Here is a 13,086-nt window from a genome sequence, read left to right as displayed (position 1 = left end):
CCAAAGTGAGTAGTGCCTTCAATCAGAGTGTCTTACGCTCTTGTGCTGGTGGGCAGCCAGAGATATTGACCACAACCTCTAATGTTTTGGGGGTTCTCTGGAAACTCCCTGACTTGGCAGATCGCAGGGATGTATCCCAAACCTGGTACAGGGATTCTCATTGGTAACTTTAGGCTTCCTTCTTGGGAAAACATCATCTGTCCATCCAAGAAAGCAAGCAGCAGGGAATCTTGGCAAATACAAAGAGTAGGGCGTGAGCCCTTCTACACCATTGGTTAGGAGCTTCCATGATATCCAGCTGTGTCACATCTGGATACACCCCCTCCTCCCTGAGACAGCTTCCTGTAGAGATAACCACATGCCCATATTGACTCTAGTATATTCACAATAGCCAAATTATGAGATTAACCCTTCATGAGGACCAATGGATGAATGAGTAAAGAAATACATCAATGCGAATCTCCTTCAGTCACAAAGAAGAATGAAATCACACTATTTGTACCAGAGGGCTATCATGCTATATAAAAGCAGCCAGAAAGGCTCAGAAGAATAAGTACCCAGCACAGCAGGAGTGCTAATAATTAGCTGCTTTCTTCCCTTTAGTTGGTGCCAGAGCCCAACATATAAGATGGTGGCACCCACGCTCATGGTGAGTCTTCCCGTCTTAGTTAAAACTCTCTTCAAACAACGCCCTCCCAGGATATGACACTGGTGTGTCTCCTCAGAGATGTTAGGAGATGAGAATGAAGAGTAACCTTTGCTCCGCACTGCAAATAACATTTGTTACCTTTTGCCTTTCTGGGGACAGCCATTCTGATGGGGTGAGGCTGCTTGCTATTGTGTCCATTTGTATCAGCCTCCTAACTAATGCTACTGACTGAGCTTTTGTTTCTCAGTCATTCATTAGCTACTTGTATTTCTTGGGAGAAGTGTGTGTAAAGCAGAGAGAGTAAAAGCGTCAGGGGCTGCTGGGAGATTAGGGGAAAGGAAAGGATGGAGACGCCCAGCACAGGGTACAGCTGGCTGTGTGATGCAGTATAGTAGAGGGTGCCGTCATACATCATCGAAGCCCACAGATGGAGGACACTGAGAGGTTCTAAGACTCTAGTATTAAACATCAGACTTTGGGTGGCAATAGAAGTTTATCATCAATTACAACGGATATAACTCTGTGCTGTGTAACACTGACCATTTAATCATTTAAAAGGTTGGTTTTTTTTTAAGATATGCTTTTCTATAAACATAAAAAGTATTTTCAAGAGAGAGACAAAGCTGATATTTTTTTTCTTTCCTTTTTTTCAGAGCTGGAGACCGAACCCAGGGCCTTACGCTTCCTAGGCAAGCACTCTACCACTGAGCTAAATCCCCAACCTGGACATTTTTTTTTAATGAACCCATAGACTCCCAGAACAGGAGACTGCCTATCTCCCATTGTAACAGGATTTTTTTTTTAGAAAAAAGTCATTGGCAATCAAACTTAATCAAAAATGTTTACCAACACTAATAGCTGAGTTTGACTTCTTATTTCAGCTTCCATGTGTCAGAGGGACTTGGCACACTGTACACACCATATGAGATCAATAAGTTAATGGCGTTAAGAAATGCACATGGGGCACCCTGACACTTACTCCATGCCCGTTGCACTTGGCTTCTGCACACGATGTTGATTGAGCCTTAAGAAATCTCGATTCCACGCACACGCCATTTAAGCAAATCTAAAGAAAACAGAAAGAAGTTTCCCACTCAGAGGTCTCCAGCCATCTTAGTATTGTAAATTAGAAATTTAATAATAAGACCATGACCATCAACTGCTATAAGTTCCACACCATCCCTCGAATGTTGACGTCATACTTTGACTTAGCTTAAAATATTTTTTTTAAATTCTGTTGACATTTGTTTTCTGACCAGTGTAATATTTACAAATATACCTGTTAATCTCAGAGTATTTAGAGAGTTTCCAGGAACTTCTAGAGTGCTCTAAAGACTGAGTGATAATGGCGGCTCACCATACACAAATACACTGCTGGGATATGAGTGGTGGAAAGGCAAAATTCAGGAAGAAATTTAAAAGCCATGCCACCATTAAAATGTCTTCTATGAGTCGAAACCTCCACTAAAATATAAGGGCTGATACTTTACGCAATGTTTCCATAAACTGAGAAATGGGTAGCTTTAATAAGATACAAAGCGGCATGCTTCTGCACACAGATGTGGTTAGAAAATAAGAGATTTTGAGATAAATTTATTTCCTTTGAATTTTCTGCATATTTGAGTTGAGATCAGGGATTCAAACTAAAATGATCATAATCAATAATATCAGCCAAATTATACTTAGCTTAAACTATGTGCTGGGATTGTTCTGTTTACATTATATAATCTCCTTTATTCTCCACAACAACCCTATTAAATGCTGTTATTTTCCCTAGTGCCCATGTGTTCAAGGCTTTCCCCCACTTTCTCTTCTATTAGTTTGAGTGTATATGGTTTGATGGGAGGTCCTTGATCCACTTGGACTTGAGCTTTGTACAGAGTGATAAGAATGGACTGTTTTGCCTTCTACATGCTGATCTCCAGTTGAACCAGCACCATTTGTAGAAGAAGCTATCCTTTAAGGCAAGGACACTGTCATTAGGACAAAATGGCAACCAACAGATTGGGAAAAGATCTTTACCAATCCTACATCTGATAGAGAGCTAATATCTAATATATACAAAGAACTCAAGAAGTTAGACTGCAGAGAATCAAATAACCCTATTAAAAAATGGGGTACAGAGCTAAACAGAAAGTTCTCAACTGAGGAATATCGAATGGCCACAAAGCACCTAAAGAAATGTTCAGCATCCTTAGTCATAAGGGAAATGCAAATCAAAACCACCCTGAGATTTCACCTAACACCAGTCAGAATGGCTAAGATCAAAAACTCAGGTGACAATAGATCTGGCAAGGATTGGTGAAACAGGAACACTCCTCCAATGTTGGTGGGATTGCAAGCTGGTACAACCACTCTGGAAATCAGTCTGGAGGTTCTTCAGAAATTTGGACATAGTTCTACCTGAGGACCTATTCCTAGGCATATACCCAAAAGATGCTCCAACATATATTAAGGACACATGCTCCACTATGTTCATAGCAGCCTTAGTTATAATAGCCAGAAGCTAGAAAGAACCCAGATTCCCTTAACAGAGGAATGGATACAGAAAATGTGGTACATTTACACAATGAAATACTACTTGGCTATCAAAAACAATGACTTCATGAAATTCATTGGCAAATGGATAGAACTAGAAAATGTCATTTGAGTGAAGTTACCCACTCATAAAAATCACATATGGTATGTACTCACTGATAAGTGGATATTAGCCCAAAAGCTATAATTACCCAAGATACAATCCACAGACCACATGAAGCTCAAGAAGAAGGAGGATCAACATGCAGATGCTTCAGTCCTTCTTAGAAGGGGGAACAAAGATATTCACGGGAAGAAATACAGAGACAAAGTTTGGAGTAGAAACTGAAGGAAAGGCCATCCAGAGATTGCCCCACCTGGGGATCCAGCCCATACACATACAGCCACCAAACCCAGACAATATTGCTGATGCCAAGAAGTGCAAGCTGACAGGAGCCTGACATAGCTGTCTCCTGAGAGGCTCTGCCAGAGCCTGACAAATACAGAGGCAGATGCTCACAGCCAACCATTGGACTGAGGACGGAATCCCCATTGGAGGAGTTAGAGAAAGGACTGAAAGAGTTGTAAGGGTTTTGCAACCCCATAAGAACAACAATACCAACAAACCAGAGCTCCCAGGGACTAAACCACCAACAAAAGAATACACGTGGACATACCCATGGCTCCAGCTGCATATGTAGCAGAGGATGGCCTTGTTGGGCATCAGTGGGAGGAGAAGCCCTTTGTCTTGCCAAGGCTCAATGACCCAGTGCAGGGAAATGTCAGGGCAGGTAGGCAGGAGTGGATGGGTGGGCGAGCACCCTCATAGAAGAAGGGAAAAGGAGGATAAGATAGGAGGCTTATGGATGGGAAACTGGGAAAGGGGGATAACATTTGAAATGTAATTAAAAAATATTCAATAAAAAATAAAATGATACATAAGTTTTTCAAAAAATGCTGTTATTATCCCCAAAATTACTGATTCTCAAAATATCTCACATTGTTCAGGTAACTTATAAAATGTCACATAATAATTCTAAATATCCTGATTTCAAGGACGGTGTGCACCACTGGGCCACAAAGGCTAAGTGAATTTCTTCTCAGAAGAAAGGTAACATTTCATGCTATGAAGTGCTTATACATAAAAGGTTCTGATCTCTCTACTCTAGCCCTCAAGGTCTGGCGTGGATGCCCTTGTTCATTGTGTTGAAGTTATAAAGGAATGAAATTTCTATTTTCTCTATTACTAGCTGAACATCAATTAAATGTATGCATTTCTTCCTCCAGACAGGATTACACAGTGCAAATCAAAATCTGACACTTGAGGGGCTCTGGCCAGCTCGAGTCTGGTGAATATGACTCTGGCAGGCCTTGCCCTTCTTCCCTATCTTCCCAACCTCCCCACCCAAACCCCATCTTACTAAAATCCATTAGATTACATTCCTTAAGCTAGCCATCCCCCCACCCCTGCCCAACCCAAGGTCTATTCCCTTATTTGGCCACTTCCTCCTTGTGAGGCTGACTACCAAAGTTCGGCTATCAAAAGTCCCCTTTGACTCACCTAATTAACATGCCCAACTAAAATTAAACACCTCACACTAACACAGAGCTCCCCATTTTAGGTTTCTAAAACATTTTCCTATGTGACACATCTGTCTTCTCTCCACCCAGAGACATTCTTTTGTCCCCCCATCTGGGACAGATACCTCTCCTCCCTCTTGTTCTCTTTCCCTTCTTTCTTGCCCCTGCCTTTTGTTGCTTGGGGACACATAAATCCCCTTTGTGCTGAGAACTTGGTCTTGGAGGTCCTGAGCCAATACCAATCCTAACAATACTTTAATATGAAAATGCTGACCAAAATAATAAATGAAACTAGATTTTTTTTAAGAAACTGACTCACCCTATCAAGATCACATACAGCACCATTAAGAACCCTGAGTGGATCTTCCTTGACGCTCGATCCAAAGTCCACAGATATACAAACTTTGTCTCTCACAAAAGCATAGATCACGGAAGCGGTGCTGATGTTGGGTGGGATGAAAGGAAGTTTGCTAGGGTACGTACAAACTAATCTCCCACATATGAGATTCCTAAAAACATAAATTGATTGGTAGGCATCAGCATCAAGTGGTTATTAGAAGTGCTTTGTTTTTGTTTTTGTTTTTTTCATCTTTATTAACTTGGGTATTTCTTATTTACATTTCGACTGTTATTCCCTTTCCCGGTTTCCAGGCAAACATCCCCTAACCCCTCCCCCTCCCCTTCTCTATGGGTGTTCGCCTCCCCATCCTCCCCCCATTATCGCCCTCCCCCCAACAATCATGTTCACTGGGGGTTCAGTCTTGGCAGGACCAAGGGCTTCCCCTTCCACTGGTGCTCTTACTAGGCTATTCATTGCTACCTATGAGGTTGGAGCCCAGGGTCAGTCCATGTATAGTCTTTGGTAGTGGCTTAGTCCCTGGGAAGCTCTGGTTGCTTGGCATTGTTGTTCATATGGTCTCAAGCCCCTTCAAGCTCTTCCAGTTCTTTCTCTGATTCCTTCAACGAGGGTCCCATTCTCAGTTCAGTGGTTTGCTGCTGGCATTCACCTATGTATTTGCTGTATTCTGGCTGTGTCTCTCAGGACAGATCTACATCCGGTTCCTGTCAGCCTGCACTTCTTTGCTTCATCCATCTTATCTAGTTTGGTGGCTGTATATGTATGGGCCACATGTGGGGCAGGCTCTGAATGGATGTTCCTTCTGCCTCTGTTCTAAACTTTGCCTCCCTATTCCCTCCCAAGGGTATTCTTGTAATGATTCTGTATTCACACCAACATAAAAAGGATATCATGTGTTGATATAAACATTTAGAATAGAAAGTTCAAACCCACTGATGTAAAGAATTCATTGTTACTCACAGTCCCCTTGCTTACTCTGTTGATTTTATATTTACTATCAAGTAATCAGTGAGTGACAGAAAATAGTCAATAAATTTGTTAGATGTACCCTCAAGGACTTTACTACTTTATTTAAACATGATAAAATCCACTACAAATAAAATAGGTCCCTATAAAAATTTAAAATAAGGTGATATTCTAGCTTATTAGTTCCAGAAAGCTCCATGGATAGTTACAGAGCCAAAGCTTACAAGTTAGTTTTAACCGGAAAGCATAAGCAATTCAAGGACACATCAAAGAAGTGGCATGTTTAAGAACCTACAAATGGCTGCTCTAAGCAGCCTATTATCCCAGGGGTATCTCCATTCTCCCACCACCTCTCCTCCACCTCCATCAGACTCCTGAACCATATAGGTAAACTTCCCTTCCCCAACCCATCTTCTCTGCTCTCTGAACCTGCTGGGCCAAACCACTTCTCCACCTCTCCACCCTCCTTCATTGGGCCTGAGACTCCTGAATCATACAGAACTGCAGGTACAGAGCCATATATTCCACAGATATCTATCATAGGCCTGCCACACTAGGATCATTGAGGTTCATCCCCCTCCCAATACCTACTACCAGAACATTCAGGGACCAAAACCATCCAGATGGCTAAAGGCCCTCAAAAGAACACAATCAACAAGAGCCAGGGCAACATGACGCCTTCAAAGCACAGCTAACCTACTACAGAAAGCCCTGGATATTCTAACACAACTGAAACAGAAGAAAATGGTCTTAAATCCAAGCTTATAAACATGATAAAGGCCAGTAAAGAGGAAATGGATAAGTCCCTTAAAGAAATACAGGAAAATATGATCAAACAGATACAGCTCTTTAAAGAGGAAACAAGTCCCTTAAGACAAACAAGAAAATACAATTTTAAAAGGTAAAGGAAATAAATAAAACTGTGCAAGACCTGAAAGTGGAAGTAGAAGCAATAAAGAAAACACAGACTGGGGAAATTCTGAGATGGAAAACCTAGGTGGGAACCAGAACAACAGATGCAAGCCTCACAAACAGAATACAAGAAATAGAAGACAGAAGAAATTGATACATCAGTCAAAGAAAATGTTAAAGCTAAAAAAAATTCCTGACACAGAATCTGGGATACCATGAAAAGATTAACCTAAGAATAATAGGAACAGAAGAAGGTGAAGAGTCCCCAGAATATATTCTCAAAAAAATCATAAAGAAAACTTTCCCAACCTAAAGAAAGAGATGCCTACAGACATACAGGAAGCTTATAAAACACCAATTAGACTGGACCAGAAAAGAAAATAATAATAGTCAAAACGTGAAATCTATAGAACAAAAAAAAAAAAAAGAATACTAAAACAGCAAGGGAAAAGGCCAAGTAGCATACAAAGTCAGATGTATCAGAATTACACCCAACTTTTCAATACAGAATCTAAAATCTAGAAGGGGCTAGATAGATATCTTGTAACTTCTAAAAGTCCACATGTGCTAAGCTAGATTATTATACCCAGCAAAACTCTCAAAAACCATAGATGGAGAAAACAAGATATTTCAAGACAAATCCAAATTCAAACAGTATCTAGCCACAAATCCAGCCCTACAGAAAGTACTAGAAGGAAACCTCCAACTCAAGAAGGTAACTACATTCAAAAATCTCAGGAAGTAAGTAATTCCATACCAGCAAAAACAAGGAAAACACACACACACACACACACACACACACACACACACACACACACACACCCCAATAGCAAAATAGCAGGAAATAACAATCACTAGTCAATATCTCTCAACATAAATGAACTCAATTATCCAATAAAAATGCTAACCAATTGATAGGACATCTAGACAAAAACTAAACAGAGAAATAATGAAACTAACAGACATTATGAATCAAATGGACCTAACAGACATCTATAGAATATTTCACCCAAACATAAAAGAATATACCTTCCTCTCAGCACCTCATAGATCCTCCTCCAAAACTGACCACATAGTCTGTCACAAAGCAAGCCTCAACAGATACAAAAAAAAATTAAAAATGCCTTGAATCTTATCAGATTACCATGGATTAAAGCTGAACTTCAATAACAACAGAAACACTGGACTGCCTACACACTCATGGAAATTGGACAGCTCTTTACTTGATTATCTCTGGGACAGGGAAGAAATAAAGAAATTAAAGGCTTTCTAGAATTCAATGGAAATGAGGGCCCAACATACCCAAATTTATGGGACAAATGAAAACTGTCAAGAGCAAAGTTTATAGTACTCAGTGACTCCACAAAGAAATTAGAAAGTTCTCAAATCAGCAATTTAAAAGCACACCTGAAAGCTCCAAAGAAGGAAGAAGAAGAGGAGGAGGAGGGGGAGGAGAAAGAGGAGGAAGAGGGGGAGGAGGAGGAAGAAGAGGAGAAGGAGAAGAAGAAGAGAAGGAAGAGGAGGAAGAGGAAGAGGAAGAAAGCACAACAAAGAGCCAAAGAGGAGAAAATCAAAATCAGGACTGAAATTGAAAAGTAAGAAACAACAACAACAAAAAAAATAAAAATAAAAAGAATCAACAAAACCAAGAGCTGGTTCTTTGAGAAAAATCAACAAAATGGACAAACCCTTGGCCAAACTAGCCAGAGAGATAGTATCCAAATGAACAAAATCAGTAATGAAAAGGGAGATATAACAATGGACACTGAGGAAATTCAAAGAATCATTAGATCTTGCTTCAAAAACCTATTATCCCACATAACTGGAAAATCTTAGTGAAATTAAGAATTTTATAGACAGACAACACTTACCAAAGTTAAATCAAGATCAGATAAACTATTTACCCTATAACACCGAAAGACATAGAAGCAACCATTAAAAGTCTCTCAACTAAAAATAACCCAGTGCCAGAAGGTTCTAGTATAGAATCCTACCAGACTTCAAAGAAGAGCTAATTCCAATACTACTAAAACTATTCCACAAAATAGAAACACAAGTAACACTGCCAAATTCATTCTATGAGGCCCCAGTCACCCTGATACCTAAACTACACAAAGACAAAGAGAACTTCAGACTGATTACTTTTATGAATATTGATGTAATAAAAAATACTCAATAAAATACAGAAAAACTGAATCCAGGAATACATCAAAGACATCATCTATCAAGTTCAAGTAGGCTTCATTCAAGGGATGCAGGAATGGTTTAATATGTGAAAATTCATCAACGTAATCCACCATATAAACAAACTGAAAGAAAAAAATTACACGATTATCTCATTAGATGTTGAAAAAGCCTTTGATGAAATCCAACACCTCTTCATGCTAAAAATATTAGAGAAATTAGGGATACAGGACACATACCTAAACATAATCAAAGCAATTTACAGCAAGCCAGTAGCCAACATCAACTAAATGAGGAGAAACTTAAAGCATTTCCATTAAAATCTGGGACAAGGTAAGGCTGGAGTACAGGAGACAAGTTCACCACCAGTAGTTCAGGCTCGAGGATCAATAGTTGATAAATGGGACCTCATGAAACTGCAAAGTTTCTGTAAGGCAAAGGACACTGTCAATAGGGCAAATTGGCAGACTGCAGATTGGAAAAGGTTCTTCACCAACCCTATACCTGACAGAGAGCTAATATCCATAATTTACAAAGAAATTATAATATCTGCAATATCAAAAACTTACAAAGAACTCCAGAAGTTATACACCAACAGCCCAAATAACCCAATTGCAAAAATGGGGTACAAAACTAAACAGAGGATTCTCAACAGAGGAATCTCAAGTGGCCAAAAGCACTTAAAGAAATGTTCGAAGTCCTTAGTCGTCAGGGAAATGCAAATCAAAACAACTCTGAGAGTCTACCTCACACTCCTCTGAATGACTAAGATCAAAAAACTCAAGAGACAGCACATCCTGGCAAGGATGTGGAACAAGGGGAACACTCTTCCATTGCTGGTGGCAGTGTAAACTTGTACAACCACTTTGGAAATCAATTTGGCGGTTTCTCAGAAAACTGGGGAATAGTTCTACCTGAAGATCCAGTTATACCACTCCTGGGCATATGCTCAAAAGATGTTCCAACATCCCACAAAGACACAACATCTGTGTTCATGGCAGCTTTATTGGTAATAGCCAGAAGTTGGAAACAACCTAGATGTCCCTCAACTGAAGAATGGATAAAGAAAACGTGCTATATCTACACGATGGAATACTATTCAGATATTAAAAACCAAGACATCGTGAATTTTGCAGGCAAATGGATAGAACTGGAGAATATTAACCTGAGTGAGGAAAGCAATCCCAAAAGGACATGCATGGTGTGTACTCATAAGTAGATATTAGCCATAAGGTACAGGATAACCGTGCTACACTCCACAGACCCAAAGAAGCTAAACAAGAAGAAAGGCCCAAGTGAGGAAGCTTGAGTTTCACTTAGCAGGGGGAATGAAATAGTTTTAAGAGGCAGATGGTGGAAGGGAACTGGGAGAGAACTGGGTAAGGAGGGGAATATGAGGTTTAGGATCAGGTGTGGGGAAGGACAGAAGAAATGGCCAGATAGCCATGAAAATGAATGGAAATCTGCAACTTATGGGAGTGAGAAGGGGGCATCTCCAGGAAAAGACAGAGACCTGGGATAAGGGAGGTGCCCAAGAATCAATGGGGATGACCTTAGCTGTGACTCACAGCACTGGGGCTATGGAACCTGAAGAGGCCACCTCTTGTAGCCAGACAGGAACCCCAGTGGAGCAATAGAGACACCAACCCACCCACAAAACGTTCAACCCAAAATATGTCCTGTCTACCAGTAACGCAGGCAAGGGAGATGGAGCAGAGATGGCCAACCAATAACCGGCCCAACAGGAGACCCATCCCATGGCCAAGCACCAATCCCTGATGCTATTAATGATGCTCTGTTATGCTTGCAGACAGGAACAATTTGTCCTGAGAGGCTCCACCCAGCATCTGACTCAGTCAGTTACAGACACCCACAGCCAAACAGTGGATGGAGGTTGGGGACTCTTATGGAAGCGTAGGAGGATTGATTTCAGGCCCTGAAGGGAATTGGAACTCCATAGGAAGACCAACCAAGTCAGCTAACCTGGACCCATAGGGCTCTCAGAGTCTGAACCACCAACCAAAGAGCAGCTTGGCCTTTGTGTGGGTCAAATAACTGGAGCGGGAGCTATCACAAAAGTTGTTACTTGTACATGAGATATACTCTTCTAGCTGGGCTGCCTTATCTGGCCTCAGTGGGAGAAGAAGTACCTAACCTCACAGAGACTTGAAGTGTTGGGTGAGATGGGGAGGATATCTGGGGTGAGGGACAGCAGCTCATAGGAGAAGAGGGATGATGGGGAAGGACTGTGGGAGGGTGCGACTGGGAGGGGGATTAAAATGAATAAGTAAAAACAAACTTCAAGGGGTTGGAGATTTAGCTCAGTGGTAGAGCACTGGGTTCGGTCTGCAGCTCCAGAAAAAATGAAAAACAAACAAACAACAAAAAACAAAAAAAACAAAAACAAGAACAAGCTTCAAAGCCTATAAATGACATGAGCATGTGCGCATGCATGTGCATTGCTGATTATTATTTAACCCAGTGTCTAGTACATAATAGGATCTAAATAAATATTTTTATTAAACTCAGGGACAAATTATGAAGAAGCTCTCTCTGAAGATGTAGGAGAGAGTGAGCTTAATTTATAAATGTGGAGTAATGTTCATCTTAGGTAAACCATCAAAGGGATCATTTTCACAAGCAAGAAAATCCATAGCTGTTGAGGAGAAGGCTCTGTAGGTATCCTTCTGGTTTTAGATTGGATTTAGGGGCTGCATGATCACCTGTAAATAAATATCTTAAACTGTTATCCCGAAGCACAACAGTGTCCAAGCCTGGACCTTTGTTTGGGCTTCAGAGTACCTTCCATGCAGATGTGCTAATTGAAACAACTGGAATTCATGGTATATTCTAAAAATAAAAACTAAGTAAGAAAGGATAGAACATAGAAAGTATCACTGTTCTGTGTGGCACACCTCCATCCACAGAATATGTATCTGTTTTGCTGGTCTTTGCCACAGTTGCCAAACCTATCATTTTGGCCCTGGATTTCTTCATAGCAGGCAAATGGAGCATTGGTTGAACCTATCAAAATTAGAAACATATTTAGATTAGATTATATATCTATGCTTCTCTGTGTCCTAATACACCATGTTTCCTTACCTCTATCTCCACTATTCCCTAACTCAGAAGGTAGTAAGGACAGAGAAAGAACTAAAGTGAAAGACAGTGTTCATGACTATGATGCGATGCTACCTTGATACACTGTATTCATTTCTGTGACATAAAATACAAGAGAAAGGAGAGTTATGCATGCACGGGTAGAGCACAAGGCTTTGTTCAAGAAAACAACAAAAAAGGCACCATTGCTTAGATAGGAGGTAAGTTTTCCCAAAGGCTTATCACTGGAGGCTTAGTCCTGGGTATCATAAGCAATCATGGACGAGGTATCTGCCCTATTCAAGGTATTAATCCACTGTGGATCTGTAAGTTAGTGGCATTAATAGAAGGTGTTGGGGGGGGGGGATAGGTTAGGTTGCAATCACTAAAATCATTCATGGTTTTAATGTCAACATAACAATATATCATCATATGGGAATAATGCCTCCAGAAAGAATTATCTAGATCAGGTTGGCCTATGCTTTCCTGCAATTATGAACTTTAACCCGGAATCATAAACATTCTCCCCCAAGTTGCTTTAATTGGGGTATTTCATCACAGCCACTGGAAATGAAACTAGTGGGGTGCATCTTATACACGCCTGCCCATTAGTGTGATTAGGGACTCACATCAGATCAAACTTTGTTGCCCAGAGGAAGACTGAGACACTAAAAGGAAAGCACTTTGGAAATGTGACATCATCTGCTAAATGCTCCCTTAAATCCCTTACTGAAGTCTTCTAAGTCATAGAAGTCGCCTATCTAGAAATAAGATGTAGGTGTCCTGTGCTACATTATCAAGTCCTATGAGATACAATTGG

General features: G+C 40.6%; 1 protein-coding gene across 3 annotated transcripts in view; it reads right to left on the bottom strand.

Annotated features, from left to right (window-relative positions):
• Adam32 (ADAM metallopeptidase domain 32) overlaps window positions 1-13,086 on the bottom strand; it is a 109,765-nt gene that overhangs the window by 26,970 nt on the left and 69,709 nt on the right. For all 3 annotated transcript variants that reach the window (XR_001841542.3, XM_039094670.2, NM_001170582.1), the window contains 3 exon segments: window positions 12,083-12,191; window positions 5,067-5,256; window positions 1,629-1,715 (listed from right to left, as the gene is read on the bottom strand). Coding sequence is in view for 2 of the 3 variants with exons in the window: in XM_039094670.2 (XP_038950598.1) it covers window positions 1,629-1,715; window positions 5,067-5,256; window positions 12,083-12,191 (386 nt within the window). In the remaining variant the exon portion in view is untranslated.

This window comes from Rattus norvegicus, chromosome 16, assembly GCF_036323735.1.
Source record: "Rattus norvegicus strain BN/NHsdMcwi chromosome 16, GRCr8, whole genome shotgun sequence".
Classification (NCBI taxonomy): domain Eukaryota; kingdom Metazoa; phylum Chordata; class Mammalia; order Rodentia; family Muridae; genus Rattus; species Rattus norvegicus.
Note: the sequence above shows the minus strand (reverse complement) of the source record. Positions and strands in the feature narration are given on the sequence as shown.